This window comes from Myodes glareolus, chromosome 6, assembly GCF_982192425.1.
Source record: "Myodes glareolus chromosome 6, mMyoGla1.1, whole genome shotgun sequence".
Lineage (NCBI taxonomy): Eukaryota > Metazoa > Chordata > Mammalia > Rodentia > Cricetidae > Myodes > Myodes glareolus.
In genome coordinates, this window is record NC_142031.1 from 16,910,961 (window position 1) to 16,927,885 (window position 16,925).

At 42.1% G+C, this 16,925-nt stretch overlaps 1 protein-coding gene across 3 annotated transcripts in view; it reads right to left on the bottom strand.

Moving 5' to 3' along the window:
* Positions 1 to 16,925, bottom strand: part of Eif4g3 (eukaryotic translation initiation factor 4 gamma 3) — a 230,731-nt gene that overhangs the window by 136,273 nt on the left and 77,533 nt on the right. For all 3 annotated transcript variants that reach the window (XM_087906998.1, XM_087906999.1, XM_087906997.1), the window contains exons 4-5: positions 1,982 to 2,077; positions 570 to 683 (exon numbers count right to left, since the gene is read on the bottom strand). In XM_087906998.1, the coding sequence (XP_087763124.1) occupies positions 570 to 683; positions 1,982 to 2,077 (210 nt within the window). The remainder of the gene's footprint in view (positions 1 to 569; positions 684 to 1,981; positions 2,078 to 16,925) is intronic.

The window sequence follows — 16,925 nt, forward strand, 5'->3', positions numbered from 1 at the left end:
AACAATAAGCAAGAATAGTCTGTGTGCTGCTAATCTTGCACTTGCTTTGGGGCATGTAATGGAATGTGTTACCTGTGGGTTTTGGTAATGTGGGTGGTAACAGTCACTACCAGAGGAAATGGCAAAAAAAAAAAAAAAAAATTGCTTAAAGGATGGCATCTGAAGAGAGTATGACCACAGGGAAAAAATGGCTGATAACTGCAGACTATTGCCCCCTTGATAATCAATTATAAAGTAGAAAGGGTAGACAAGAAGCCTTGAAATTTATCTTTCAAATTCAAATTATCTTTTAGATTTAAATCAGAAAGGGATATTCCACTTCACATTTAAAGTAAGTGGAAAAAAATGTAAAACACAAATTATTCCTGTCTGATTCCCAATAGAAGACCCACCCAATTTGTTACGGTTTTCCCACTGTGCCTGGCAGAAACTTGCATGCCAGGCTGAACTTCCAAAGAAGAAGTGATTAATACATTTCTGTTCATCAGCCAATATGTGGATGTGGTCAGAAATAATGTGTGCCAGAGGCACTGCTGCCTGCAAAAAGTACAGTTTGTTATATTGCTTACAATGCAGTATTTTATCCAGCCTCTTCCAGCCAAGGACCTGTAAACGGGAGTCTGTTCCAAAACCTTCCTCCTCTTCCAGTTGTCTGTGCAATGTATTGGCACTGTTCTGCTGGGCTGTCAAGAAAACTGGTTTAGAGATGCAGCTCTTCAGTCGGGTTTTGCGCCAAGTTCTAACCATGTAATTTCACTCTGATTGCCTTCCCCGATTATTAAAATGGGAGAGGGGAGAGGGCCAGAGAGTTCTCTGAAGTAAGAGCTTACCATAACATTCCATGCTTAACAATCAGACCTGGGGCCTATGGAAAAGGATCTGTTGAGATCTCAGGCCCATCCAAAAGACAATATCCACATCCCCAAACCACTCTCAGAACAAAACTTGCACCAGACATTAGGTTCACTATTTCAGTGAAAAAGGAGACAAGCAAGCAGGCAACAAGGACTGAAGTCCTACAACTCTAGAAACGATTCCTCTGACCTCTGGGGAGGACCAGGATCTAAGAACAGGTATTGGAAAAGGCACCAAGGGAGAGGAAGGCAGGAAGAGGTGAGAAAGACAGGCCACTGTGTGCAGTCTAGACTCTCCTAGTTCTTCAAGCAGGGCTCCGGAACATTTCAACAATTCAAACTTCATGCATAAAATCAAATGAGCAGGAGCTAATGTAATGACCTTCCTATGCTATAAGCAAAAAAGCAGGGTTGGGGTACAAAAAGAAGATCCCTGTATTCCAAGAATACACAGAGCTCAAGTACAAAGAGGGATGTGGGGTACAATGAGATGTTACAGACACCTTCTGCCCAAAGCTACTCATGCAGGGTAGGAAACGACGCTAACAGTTGGACAGCTGAAGCCACTGTGCACTGTGAAACAGGAGGATGACCTGGAGTCCATCTTAGTAAGTGCTGCAATCCACATGAGGGGTGAACAAGGAGGATGACTGCATTTACATCTGTATGACAATAAATCTACTACTGAAGAAATGAATACACCTGGGTGAATGTCATGCATGTGATCATACTGTTGAGTGGTTAGAACGATCTGGTGGCACGTGTTCAGAAACCCTACTTCCCACAGCACTCAAGTCTGAGACGAACCAGTAAAATCCAATCCGCTTCTAACATCATTATGTTTCACTTTTCAAAATTTTGAACAATACAAATAAGCATGAAGCACGTGAAGGAGAAAACCCTGAGTGTACTGGATTGTGCAGAAGGAAGCTCACAGCACACACAGCTCCACCCTCTCCTCCCTAGGAGATGTCAACTACCACTGCATCTAAGCTGGTGCAAGTGCAACCGCTGCCGGCCCCAGCACTGACAGTGGTGATGATGACAGTGAAAAGTCTTCCCAGAGCACAGTTAGGATTCACAAGAAGATCCCAGCAGCTACACAGAGGTGAAAGCTGCACACTTACCGGAGACCGGGTCTGAGGCTGTGAATTCATTGTCTGAGGGGCTTGAGGGTAGACCAGTGTGGTTGGACCTGCATTCTGTCCAGAGGGATAAGGGGTCTGTCAGAGAATGGCAAAACAACATTTAAAAAATATATATGACATAGCAACTCAAATCCAACACATTTGGTCTGCAGTTCTGTTTTTAAAGTTGTAACTTAGTCAATGGAGATTTCAGAGTTAGTGTACACCCCCTGACAGTGCTATCAGCAACCCAAATCTAGGCACAAATTTTTCAAACCAGGAGTGCAGAAAACCTACTGAAATTCCATCTACTTCTTGTGTGTGCATGTTGGAGGGGGGTGCTATGGATGTAGAGGCTAGAGGGTGATGAACAATGCTTCAACAGTGACCCCAGTCCATACAGATGGTCCACAGCAGACAGAAGACCAAAGACTATCTTGAGTTCTTTCCATACTCCAATCCTATTAAGTCTAGTCACAAATTGAACAACAGGGCAGTAGGTTACCTGGTCATAATTATTACACATAGTCAATAATTAGATGGAACTGAACAAGCTGATTTTCAAGGTTTCATTTTCTCTTATCAAAAATATTTCCATCACATACTGCACTGAAAAACTTCTCCATATCAACTTTTTCAAAAGGTATGTGGATTTCTTACCAATTTTGGTTAATAGAGTCGAAAGTATTCTTCAAAAATTTGAAAATATATGCCAAAGCAAACATCTTAAATCTGGGAACTTGTGGGGGTGTAGGTGCATGAATTAGTCTGAGACCAACAAGGACTAAATAGGAAACCTTGTCTCAAAAGACTTAAGATGCTGTGTATAAACAAAGAAACATTCTCTTGCTCAACCTCAGACCATTCAGAGCATCTGACATTGCTTTTTCATGGAAAGATGCAGGCAGCCATAGTGACTTGAAGCAACAGTGACTGACAAGTCAAATTTTTAGTATGTCTTCAACACATTGGCCAACAAAGGCCACACACGTAGTCAATGGAGAACAACACAAATTAGCATTCAGGCACAAGGCTTTTCTATTCAGTAGAACAGCACACATCTAGCCAAGAGGTCCTGGCAATGCTGTTTACAATGTACCTTTCAAAACCACATCACCGCTGACAAACTATTATAGCAATACACCATCAAGAATTTTATTTTCCTGTAGTTTAAGCATCTGCTCTAGCATACTTTAAAAAAAAAAATCCTTTTCCTGGGCTGGTGAGACGGCTCAGTGGTTAGGAGCACTGACTGCTCCTCGAGAGGACCCGGGTTCAGTTCCCAGCACCACATGGCAGCTCGGAGCTGTCTGTAGCTCCAGTTCCAGAGAATCTGACATCATTATACCAATGCGCATGAAATAAAGTTAAATAAAGTTTTAAAAAAAATCCTTTTCCTTTTTAAGTATTTTCACTGTTACACATACAGAGCACAGTGTCTGGTAAGGAACATACACATATAAAGCACAGTGCCTGGTGCAGGAAGACACACACACACAACACACAGTGCCTGGTGAAGGAAGACACACACACAATACACAGTGCCTGGTGCAGGAAGACACACACAACATACAGCACCTGGTGTAGGAACACAAATGCACACAACACAGTATCTGTGCAGGAACACACAAACAATGCACAGTGTCTGCTGCAGGCACACACACACAACACATAGTGTCTGGTGCAGGTACACAAACTGTTCCATTACAATATAAGCTACTGTGCCCTCAGCAACATATGCTCTTCATCAGTGCACTGGGTAAGGAATTCTGCCAACAGTTCTCTCACTGGGCATTTGTCCTGTTGTGCTCTAACCAGTGAACGGAGCAGATGCCTCTAAAGCCTTTATTCCTTTCCTACACGTAAAGAATGACTAACCACATTTCTTGATGGACTTCTTAACTTACTACAGTGTTTTACTAAAAATTACACAAACACTTCAACAAAAAACATTCTGCTTAATATTTATTTTTCACCATGTGAATGTGTGTCTGTGTGTGGTATGCACAGGTGTTGAGTATGGTACCTGCAGACTCTAGGAGACAGTGTTAGGTACCCTGGAGCAGGAGTTACAGATAGTTGTGAGCCACACATGTGGGTCCTAGAAATTAAGCGTAAGAGGACATACGCTTAATCACTAATCAATCTCTTCAGCTCAGAACATCCTTTTATTAGTTTTTATATTGTGTTTCTTTGTTCTTGGTGTGAGTGCTCTTCCTGCACATGTTCATGTGTTACTTCGTGTATGTAGAGGTCAGGAGCCGGTTCTCTTTCCTCCATGTGGACCCTGGAAGTGAAATTCTAGCCATCAAGCTTGGTGGTGAATGGCTTTACCCACTAAGCCATCTTGCCAGTAATCAGTGCAAAGATTCTTTGACCTGGCTGCGTAACATCAAATGCATAGAGGGCAAAGGGATAAGCTGATGAGGTAACATTTCAAGAATTACTAATGGTTTTGACAACTCTCCCTTTACAAGGACTTTCAAAGCCTTCTCGAGGCTGCAGCTGAACTCTGTGGTAGGTCAACTGCCTAGCACATACAGCACCCTCAGATTTAATATCTGACACTACAATTACATAAAGAAAAAGAGGCACACATCAGAACCATCACAGTGATTTACTCTCACAAGAAGGACTACACGGCATTTCCTGTATACTGTACAAGTTCATAAGAACCATAGACGAATATTCAGATTTCTGTAGCTTAGTGTTTCAACGAACTTTATATCCTAATAACCTGCTAGCAGTGCAAGATAACGAAGACAAGTCAGCTGCAGAAGGTCTTAGTCACTTACACAACCTTTAAGGAGATAATTTTGATTTATTATGCATGCAGTATTATGCTTGCAGACCAGAAGAGGTAGCTTCTCTTCTAGACAGTTGTGAGCCACCATGTGGTTGCTGAGAATTGAAAGCAGAACCTCTGAAACAGCGGCCAGTGCTCCTAATCACTGAGCTATCTCTCCAGGCAATAACAATGTTCTTTTAATCACTGATTTTGATGGTGAATTCCACTGGAAGACGAACAAAACTGCATATAAGCTACAAGACACCAGAGACAGACACATAGGACTCACACATGGACCTAAGATGAACTTTCTATAGTTACAATGGAAAACAACAAATTTAGGTAACAAAACAATGATGATATAAAACACATAGCCTTCACTGCATTTCACATGCTACTTGTTGCTAAGATTTTAAACATAACTCAGAGATAAAAAGTCATTTCTTGTTTTAAGGTAATCTGTTTACCTTAAACAAATAATGCCATTTGGATTGTAGGGTGATCTTTACAATACTGACCTCCCTGACCCCAAAATTCCATCTCTAGGAATATAGTCTATAGATAAAACTCATTCCACCAACCCAAACAGAAACATTCTACACTACTTCTTCTTTTTTTTCATGGTGTTTTTTGTTGTTGTTTTGTTTTGGGGTTTTTTTTTTGTTGTTGTTGTTGTTTGTTTTTATTTATTATTTTTTGGTTTTTCGAGACAGGGTTTCTCTGTGTAGCTTTGGTTCCTGTTCTGGAACTATCTCGTGTAGACCAGGCTGGCCTTGAACTCACAGAGATCTGCCTGCCTCTGCATCACAAATGCTGGGATTAAAGGCATGTGCCACCACTGCCCGACCATTCTACACTTCTGAAGAGATGATGATGATTAGTTATTATTATTTGGATCTCGTTATATAGCCCTGGCTGTCTTGGAACTCACGAAGTAGACGAGGCTGGACTTGAACTTAAAGAGACACACCTTTGTTTGCCTCCCACATGCTGGTATTAAGTGCACCACCACGTCTAGGGAGATAATTAATCTTAAAAGAATTAGGTAAATGTACATATATATATCAACACCATGGCGTTTTGCACATAGAAATACATGTATGAGAAGATCATAAGTTCTAGGCCATTCTGGGCTTATGGAGTGAGTTTAAGACTGACCTGAGCAACTTCCTGGCACCTTGTCTTAATTTAGAAATAAGCAAAGCAGTAGTGGGGGGGCGTAGGGAAGACACTGGGCCTGTATCTAATGGCAACAGCCTGCCAGATGTGTAAAGGAAGCCCTGAGGGGGCAGAGCGCCCGACCTCTCTGCCCAAGGACCTGAGTTCGATTCCCGACCTGGCACCACATGGAGTTCTGTGACCATCAGTCAGCGCCGCCCGGCGGCCTGCAGAACGACCCACACACACAACCTCCCACCATCCACTGTAGATCTGCGTAGAGTAGTAGGCAAAAAAAAAAAAAGAAAGAAAGAAAGAAAAAAGAAAAGCCCTGAGTTCTATCCCTACACCACAAAAACAATCTTATTAACTATCTTAACTATTGGAAGTGCACAGTACAGCAGTGCTAGCTCTTTATACAGCCAGCAAAGCCCCTCCAAAACTGTCCCATTTTGCAAATCAGAAACTGATTACACTAGAAAAATATTCATCATGCTTATTTTGTTTGTTTTGTTTATTATGTAGCTCTGGCTGCATCCTCCCAGGAGATCCACCTGCCTCTCCCACCCAAGAGCTGGTGGGATTACCAGCACTCAGCCCTGACAGAGCTATTTACATGCAAATTAGCTACTCAATTACAAGTACTAGCCATTCTGTTTAACTGCAATTTAACCATCCAATTTAAATTTAATGGTGGCATGTGGTCAGCATTCTGTTAAGCACAGGTGTAGAAAAATATGATTAATAAGCTTGCCTCTCCTGTAGTCAACACTTTCTGTCATTACAAAGGGCTATAACTCCATGTCTACCGTAGTTTCGAGGTTAATTCCTCTGGAAGATGAGCCCAACAAGACTGCACATGGGTTACAAAGACTTCAGAAACAAACACACAGAACTAAGATGGACGTTCTCCTTTTACAATGGAAAGGGACAAATTTAGCAAACAAAAACACATAGCTCTTGCTGCAGTTCACGTGCTGGAGAGTTCAGCAGTCGCATGTCAGAGACTGCTGGGCTGCAGTTCACGTGCTGGAGAGGTTCAGCAGTCGCATGTCAGAGACTGCTGGGCTGGAGTCTGAGCAGAAAAGTAAACAGTCTGCAGGACACACCTATGCAAGCTATGCAACTCTGAATAAAGATGAGGATACTTTAAAAAAAAAATCCACATTGGAGCACCGGATTGAGCCCCCCGAGGTCCGGAGGGGGAGCGGAAGGAGGAGGAACATGAAAGACGAAATCAGTACTGCGAGGGATGCTATCACCCACTGATACAAGGGAACGGATCTGATGAGAGTTTACCAGGGCCAGTCGGACTGGGACTGAACGAGGACGTGATCTAGCCAGATTCTCGGAATTTGGCCGGATTCTCTGACTGTGGCTGGCCCGGGGTCTTTCTGAAAAGCCATTGACTATGACATTGGGACCTGTTTCCTCTGCATATGCTGGATTTTGGGGATCCAGTCTGTTTGGACGCTCGCCTTCCTGGACCTGGAGGGAGGGGGAGGGAGCTGGAGCTTCCCACAGGGCAGGAAACCCTGACTGCCCTGGGGGACGGAGGGGAAGGAGGGGGGGAGTGGGGGGAGTGGGAGGCTGTTGGGAGGGGGGGCGGAAATGGAAACTTTTATAATTTAATAAAATTTACTAAATAAAAAAAAATCCAACTTCAATGGGCTATGGAGGGCAGGGGAATAGGCTCACACAGAGTGCTGTGAAACTAACGGGGAAGGTGCTATACCACAAGGCTGGGAGGCCAGCTCGGTCAGCACAGCACTTGGTTGGAAGACAAGAAAACCTGAGCTTGATCCCCAGAACTTGAGGGCTGACAGAGAGCAACACAACCCATCAGTACACACCTGACCATCACCGCTTCCTTGTGGATCTTTCTGTAAAGAGGATTGTGAGGAAAAGTTCATTTCCAAGGAAGGAAACTAAGAATCCAGGCAGAAGACACTATTTTCCCATTTTGAAAAAGAAATACTTTCTCATTTCACATGCAAGAGGTGTCACTTGAAAACAAAATCAAAATGTCCCAAACGCCAAGAAACATCAAACACCTAAAAGGACTCAAAAAAAAGGAAATCATCTACTTGTGGTCAGGAAAGTTCAGAGGGGAGAGGAACAGTAGTCTCGCTTCCTGTCTGCACATCTGAATTGGTCTCTGTACAGCACCCGAGTCAACCTAAAGCTTTATTTGTTCTTTGAAACAAATTATCAGTTAAGCAAAATGCTAAACTTTAGATTGTTTTAGAACCTTTTTGAAAACAAGCATTTGTTTATTATGTGTGTACCCATATGCACACCATGGTACTTCGGGAGGTCAGAGGACTTGAGCCATTAACTCTTTCTACTATGAGGGTGCAGGATAGAATTTAGATATCAGGTTTGGCAGCAAGTTCTTTACCTTCAGAACTATCTTATTTTAATAATTAAAAAAGAACAATATGTGAACTATCAATTAGGAAAGAAGTAAATATGGGACCATATCTAACTAGTGGCCTTGTTGGAATTCCATTCAAATGGTATCTGAGTCAGGTTCCATTGATGTGAAATCAAACAGAAGACACACGATTACAATTCCATTGTAGGTTAGCACAAAATTTCTAAGGACTGTATTAACTAAAAAGTACTGAAAAAGAAATGGCGCTGGACAGTCTAACCATATAATGCTGGAAGGCAGATCTCGGTTTATTAACATTCTTCTAAAAGTGAAATGGGCTGGGCAAACCAGCAGACACTGCTAAACCCAGATCTGCAGCGGCAGAGGCAGGCAGATCTCTCAAGGTCAGGTTGGAGTGAGTGGTAAGCCAGCCAGGGCTGCATAGAGATTCCTGTCTCTAAATAAAGTAAAATAAGTCATGAAACCAAGTGCACAGCTCACTGTGTTGTCTTTCTATACAGCACCAAGCTCCATGCGAGGTGAGTAAACTCACATGGTGACCCTTTATCACAACTCAGCCAGACACTGGGCAAACAGAACACTGTACTTCCTAATGAATTCAGGTCTCCATTGCCATTTAAAATAATCTGGAACTCATGTTAATGGAGGTACTTATGCTGAATCTCAAAGAACAGGGGCACCCAAGTATCAAAAAGAAGTGTCCATCATAACTCCTTGTTTCCCAGATAAATGAGCAGAATGTGATTATGTGTGCTTGGACTTCTCAGTGTTCTTGCCCTCAAAAGCCAAACTATAAATAAGCTGGTGCATCAAAATCATGATCACATCTGGACACACTAAAGGCTCAGTCACAGCACACGTGGCATAAACACTCCTAAAGAGGGACTGAGGGTGAACCATTATGTGGGCACGGCCACTAGTATTCAACAGCAAGGAGAGCCAACCTACGATGACTTGCTATGAGGAAAACACAGTTCTTACATAAAAACTTAACAATGACTGCTGCATTAATGATGGCATTAAAAGGGCATATTTGAACAAAAAACAAAATGAAATGGTACCTAATTGCTTTCTAGGGAATAAGAATATCTTCCATTCCTATTCTGTATTTAAATGCCAGAGCAATAGTACAGGAGGAGGATATATGCCATTTATAAAAGAAAGCACTCAATACTGGGTCTCCAATATGACTTTCATCTTGCAATACTAAACAAAATATAAAAACAAAACAGAAACTATACAAGTTATATTTAGTTCATGGCTGAGCTAGATAAGTCAACATTGCCTGTTGTGTAATATGACTCCCAGAGAATTCACCCTGAGGACAAACATCACATGATCGAGTTCAGAGAAGAGCTGAGTCACCCACCTCTGGCCCTCCACTTTGATTTCCAGAAACTTGGTGGAAGCAACTACAGTCCCATAACGTTCTCAGCTGCTCTTCCCACTTCCAACAGTAAATCAGTTTCCTTAATTAGACTGGCGGGACACTTGAACCCAAGTGTACCCTATCTGCGTCAGAGGCAGCAGCCTCTATCCACCTGGGGGAAGTATCAAGCACTCTACATGACTTGTGCATTTTGAACACGACCAATACATCCCTAGGGCTTCATTCTGGCCCATCCTGAACAGTAAAACTGCTTGATTTTCCTCTGGGAATGCTCATTACATCAGCAGTAATCAGCATTTGGCTCCCAAAGTCTTTTTCTTCAGATCAGAGTGAGAGAAGGAATTCGGCAAGTGTATGGCATTCTGGGTAGATATTGAGAACAGTAAGACAGATGAAAAGGTGGAAAAAGATCAGCGAACAAGCGATTCACAATTCATTAAACAGCTGTAAAATGTAGGTCATTACAGGGATGTGGATAATAAGTAAAAACATACAATGAGAAGATTTTTCACTGAGAGGTATCCAGGTAGCGCAACCTAGGGAACAATGAACTTCAGTCATCAGTGTAAAGAGAGCAGCATCCTGGGGAGGCAGAACAAGGAGAACATGTTAACTAAGCATGTAGGGACTGCAGGGGAAGAACTAAAGGAAGCAGAATGAGGTGAGGTTGGAGAATGGGGTTTTAGGGCCATACTAAAACCATGTGTCAAGAGAAATAAGAATTATCTTAGATGCTCAATGAGGCAGCATCTGTTATCCTCAGATGTGCTAACTAGAAGTATTATACAATAGCATACTAAGTAAGGTTAGCCAGATGGCTCACCAGGTAATGGTACTTGCTGACAACTTGGGTTTCTGTGGAGACAGTGGAAGGAGAGAATGGATTCCCACAGGGGTGTGAATGTACACATAACCAAACACTAAAAGCTAAAAACTAAAAGTGAAAAAAGTAGCAGGACTCTGAGCCAACAATCAAGGCTGAGCTCTGACATTCCTGAGGGAGCACAGAACTCAATGGCTGAATGGCCCAGGACACTGATAAAGCATTGGGCCTAGGACCCAACTGTCCCTGGCTCTTGGTGACACATCCAGTCATACTGGTCTAGTTCACCAGAACACATGAAACCTTCAGTTCCCAGATCTAGATTTTAAAAATGTAAACAATAAATTCATTTGTGCTCTGCTAAAATTATATAAAAAGAAAATCTCAAACATAAAAACGAGAGACTATAAAACATACAAAGAGAAGTTAAACTCAGAGGAACCTATAAATCAAGACAGAAAATAACAGACTTTCTAAGAGAGAAACAATCCCTTTGGATCAAGAACAAATAACTAAAAATGAGGGGGTATGTTTAGGCAAAAGAAAAAGAATCTTTTATTCTTTTGTTTGTTTTTGTTTTTTGTTTGTTTGTTTTTTGAGACAAGGTTTCTGGCTGTCCTGAAACTTGCTCTGTAGACCAGGCTGGCCTCGAACTCAAAGAGATCCGCCTGCCTCTCCCTTCCAAGTGCTGGGATTAAAGGCATGTGAATCATCACTACCTGGTCAGGAAAAGAATTTTAAAGTAGGACACTGGGGCTGGCAGACAGCTCATCAGACAGTCCCGACTCCCACAAGCTGTACTGACTTCCGCACACTGGATGTGGCACAGATACACACATATTCATCCCACAGATAAACTGTAATTAAAACATTACAATGAAGGAGAAAGATGGACAACGTCAAAGTGCAAGACACAAATTCCCTGAATATCGAGTTTATTTCCTGACAGGCACATATCTACTTTAATTATACAAAGATCTCTTAAGAATTTTTGTTTCTTGTGTTTTGTTTGCTTTTTAAGAGAGGGTTTCTCTATGTAGCTGTCCTAGAAATCATTGCACAGACCAGGCTTGCCTTGAAAGCACTGAGATCTGACTGCCTCTAGCTTCTCCAGTGCTGGGACTAAAGGTGAATGTCGCCACACCCGGCCTACAAATTATTTCTTCAGTGAGAAAATATGAGGCGACTATAGACATCTTTGCTGTGCTCTTAATCCTTCAGGTTCTATGAAGACACTGCCTATGGGTTTTCTGTGTGAGGCTTCAATTCTGTTGAGGTAGTTTCCCTCTTGGTTGGATAACCGAGTGCCCCTGTCAGGACAGGACTCGGGCTGGGAAATGTCCGTGTGTCAGCTGAGCTGATCATTTCTATGCCTGTGTGATAGTTCTAACAATCAGTTCTCAATACTGAAACATCCTTGCATTCCAGAACTAAATAAATTCTATGAAGTAGTGAGGTAAATCTTAAAATATACTGCATAAAAAAGCACTTCACAAGGGTTGGAGAGACGGCTCAGTGGTTAAGAGCCAGGAGGAGTTTAGAGGAGCTGAATTCAGTTCCAACACCCAGTCACAGTGGCTGGCAACCACCTGAAACTTCCGCTCCAGGGCACTTGATGTCCTTTTCTGGCATATGCAGGCCTGCATTCATATGCACAAACCAAATTAGACCCCCCCCAAAAAAAACTGTCAGAAAGTACACACATTTTCATAATAAATTAAAAAGGTCAGAAAAGTAGAGCTACAAAGAAACTGCCTCAGTATAACAAATGCCACGCACAAATCACAACAAACATCACACATAATGGGAAAGTTTAAGCACTGCCACAAAGAAGAGAAGGACCCTGATCACCAGCAGAAAATACAGCAAACAGGAAAGACAGGAAAACTTAAAGCTCCCACACAAGGCAGGAATGAAGACTCAACACTGCAGGTAGTCACAGCAACAGCAATGGCTTCCAAAACTCAGCCTCAAACCCGCCTGCTCGGGGAGGAGGATCAAGGAAGTACCAAAAGCTCTGCCCTGCATATGCCTGAAGCATTCAACAGAGCCACAGTCCCCAACTACAACAATCTGACATACAGCAAAGGATAACTAGCCTACAGTCAACAACCCCAGAGAACCTAGAAAACAAAGAGGATCCTAAGAAAGACATATATAGATCCATGGATCCACTTAGGAAGGAGAAAAAGACAAGACCTCCTGAGTAAATTGGGAACATTGAGGGTAGGAGGGAGGGTGGAAGAGAAAAGAAAAAAGGTATAGTTCAATTAAAAAAAAGAAAAAAGAAAAACCTTCCATGCAAGAAAAGACAACACAAACGCATCTGCTCACTGATACAAGTTTTATATGCAGAAAACCTTAGGAAGGCTGTGATACATCTCAGTGGTACAGTGCCTGCAGCTCCTCACAAGCCTTAATTAAGTTTGGTGCCCAACATTAGCTAGATGGGGGACGGGGTGGGGAGAAGAACCACACAAGGGTATCTTTCACATGCATGCATGCATACATACATACTCACTCCAGTCACAAAATATCAGAACTAACAATTTCTGTTAAGTAGGGTACAAAGTCCACATACAAAAATCATTGTAGAGATGCAACTATCTGAAGAGAAATAGAAAACTTCAATTTACAAAGTATTTTAAAAGAATTAATGTCAAGTGGTGATTAAGCTAAGAAAGTGAAAGACTCAAACAAAAAAACCCTGTAAAACGTTGCCAAGAAAAGGTAAGGAATGAGCAGGAAAATGCTACCTATTAACAGATAACGATGTCAACCCAACAGGACCTATCCAGTCAATGCAATTGCTATCAAGTCCCAATGGAACAGACGCTCTCTAGAAACAAAAAGCTCATTTGAGTGCAGGTATTGGCCTCCAACGATTTTTAAACAGCAAAAAAGCCATGAAAAGTACTTAGTTGGGTAGCTCACGCCCCTCCTCTTGAAATTTTGTCACAAACCTACAAAAAACAAGTCAAAAAACAAGACCACTGACAAAGATTAAAATGATGTGCTCAGGAAAACAAAAACAAACAAACAAACAAAAAACCCAAAGAGGAAGTGTTTTTAATCAATGGTGCTGAGAAAACTGAAAATAGACAAGCCTGGCAGGGAACACGCAGGCTATGGAGTGACTGAGTGAAAGAGAAGGTCCCACTATACCCACCAACCCAAAAAAGGATGCAATGGTATGGACCCTGTACCATATACAAAAGTTGCCTCTAAATGGATCAAACATCAAAGCACAAGATCTACAACTCTGAAACTACTAGGGAAGAAAATCACTTTAAGACATTGGTAGAGACTGAGTAGGACTGTCCTGTCTCCAGCAAAAGCAAAACTGCCAGTGCTGAGAAAAAGGTCTCTGCACACAAGGTCAACAATGACGGGGTGCAGGAGAAACACTATCAGCCATTGTGGGTGGAACAGTCACAATGTAAACAAGTCAGGATTTCAAGCACCAAAAAGCAACTGACGTAAGATGGCTCAGCATGTCAAACACTTGCTGTTCAAGCTCGGCAAGCTTGTGTCCACCCTTCAGAAGCACAGAAAGATGGAAAGAGAAAACCAACTACACGGGCATCCTCTGGCCTCCACATGTGTGCCCCCACCCGACTCAAAAAATAAAAGTCTATATATATATCTGCAGAAGCTGATTATGTGCTTAACTATGGATTAATTCCAAATCCACAGGAGCAGACTGAGAACTTACTGGCAAAGAGACAGAAAACAGAGGGCCACCGTCCACAACTTCCCTTCACATAGGCTCTATGCTGCCTTAACACAAAGGCTGCTGAGTGCTTCTAGGAAAACTTCAGATTCACTCTGTTTCAAAACAGTACTAAGGTCACTAACTTCCACCTCTGAGGAACTTTTCTGGATTTTTAAAGCACTGTATTATACACACAGTTTTCTGAAGGTTTTTGTAATCTTTTTAAATAAAATTATAGGAGCAATGGGAAAGGTGCTAGCCACACAAGCATGACTACCTGAGTGCTTCTTTCCATGAACTGAAGTTTCCTCTGACCTCTCACGACCACACATAAGCACACACCTTGCATGCATACACATACAATTAAGAATTAAGAGGTTATTCATTCTGAACGAAACTGCCTTTCAACACCAGGGGAACTGTACAACTGTAGATCCCAGTGAGATCCCAGTGAGAGTCTCACCAACAATGCCTTGAGTATAAAGTGCTGTGACCTGAAATTAAAGAGGAAACAAGGCACTAGAAATCTGCTATGGAAATTCAGTAATGCCAGGTTAATCCTAGCACTCGAGAGGCAGAAGCAGTGTCTCTCTGTGCAGCCTTGGCTGCCCTGAAACCCACTACGTAGACCAAGCTGGCCTTGAACTCACAGAGACCCTTGCCTGCCTCTCACTCTCAAGCACTGGGATTAAAGGCATGCACCAGTGATGGAGGAGGGTTATCTGTCTATTGTGTTACTTTCATTGGTCAATAAAGAGACTGCCTTGGCCCCCTTGATAGGACAGAAAGTTAGGTAGGCGGAGTAAACAGAACAGAATGGTGGGAAGAGGGAATTGAGGCAGAAGCCATGGAGCCAGCCACCAGGTCAGACATGCTGAATCTTTTCCGGTAAGCCACCACCTCGTGGTGCTACAGATTATTAGAAATGGGTTAATATCAAGATATGAGAGTTAGTCAGTAACTAACTCTCTAGAGATAATGGGCCAGGCAATGCTTAAATGAATACAATTTATGTGTTGTTATTTCTGGGACTAAGCTAGCCATGCAGGACACCACCACACCTGGACCAGTTCACTGGAGAAATTACTCAGTTGGTAAAGTGCTAACAGAGCCTCCCTTTCGGATATACAACTTTTTTTTAATTAAGGGCAAGCCTCACTATGTAGCCCAAGTGGGTCTCAAATTCAGGACAACTGCTTCAAATGGTGGGATTACAAGCATGTACCAGCAAATATGGCTGTCTAAAGCTGCCTTTGTGCCACAGCGAACTGAGAACTTTTTTATATTGTGGATATGCTAGAGGGTTCCCTAGCCCATAGAGAATACAGATGTGCGATCAATCCCTTTTTAGCTCTCTAACTGAAAGAAAAATTTTCCCAAGAAGTTTACAAAACGCTCCTCTGCAGGCCTCTTCACACAGTGCTCCAGTGGAGAGGTTATTCATTCTGAACGAAACTGCCTTTCAACACCAGGGGAACTGTACAACTGTAGAGGGCTATCTGCCACAAATACTACTCTACTTAACGGTGGCTTGCGTTCGGAAAGTTCTGAATTAATGTTTTAGGCAACCATCCATTCATTAAGACACAGTACATAATTAGTCCACATTAAAGTCATGCAATCACCCTGTTACCTTATAAACCGAAAGCTAATGGGCACTGTCCTCAGTACACGGCAACAGCTTTAGTCATTCACCAGCACCCATCTCTATGGCTCTACTTGTCACTCTCAGCAATCTAAGTAAAAATATTGATTAACTACAGAATCCTAAAATGTCGTCATTCTGAAAGCAAACTAGTTTCTCACGACCCTCTATAAACTGAATTAACAGAACATAGAACAAAAAAACAAAAAGAAAACAAGCATATAAACGAACAAAAAACCCCTAATCACTCATGTTACATTTTTTTTTAAATACTTTAAAATCAGATAGGTGGGAATAGTATTTATCTAAGTACTGTATCTAAACACTGCCCATGTTTTCATAAATGCTTATTTGCTGACTGTATTTTGGAAATTCGTTCAGCTCAGAAAAAGAGATCACCTGCTCAGGAAAAGTTAATTCATGCCCACAGTTTCCCGATTTTCCAGCTCAGGAACTCAAGAGAGTCCTCACAGGAAAGGGTAGCATGACTGAAGAAACCCTTCCTCCACAGAAAAAGATCTCCACGGGCAGACTCAGCATTTTATAGCTAAGCTTCTATAGTCAAAAGAAATAAACTTCTACTCAAAGTTTATCAGTGTCAGTACCCACTCACTCTGTTATTCTTATGCTCTGGTCCCTTTAAGGGGAAGTCACGCCCACTCCCCGCCACTTCTGCATGTCTCTGTCTCTCTCTATGTCTGTTTTCATGTCTCTCTGGCTCCCTCTTCTTTAAGTAATAAATATTCAGCTTTATGTTTAATCTTACGTCTATTTATTATGTCTTGTACGCCTTTTATCCGCCAACTGGCGGCAGCCTCTGCCTGGACAAGCCTGCCTCGGTCACCCGCCAACATATACAATACTCTTAATAAAAGATCTTCTCTTTTATATAAATAAAACAAGCATTCACATCGATAAATAGTCAAAGGAAGTAACTGCCAAATTTCATTTACAGCTATTTTCACTGGACAAAGAAAGACTCAGGACGTCGTACAGGTCAGGTCAGCCGCTACAAATCCTACGGAGG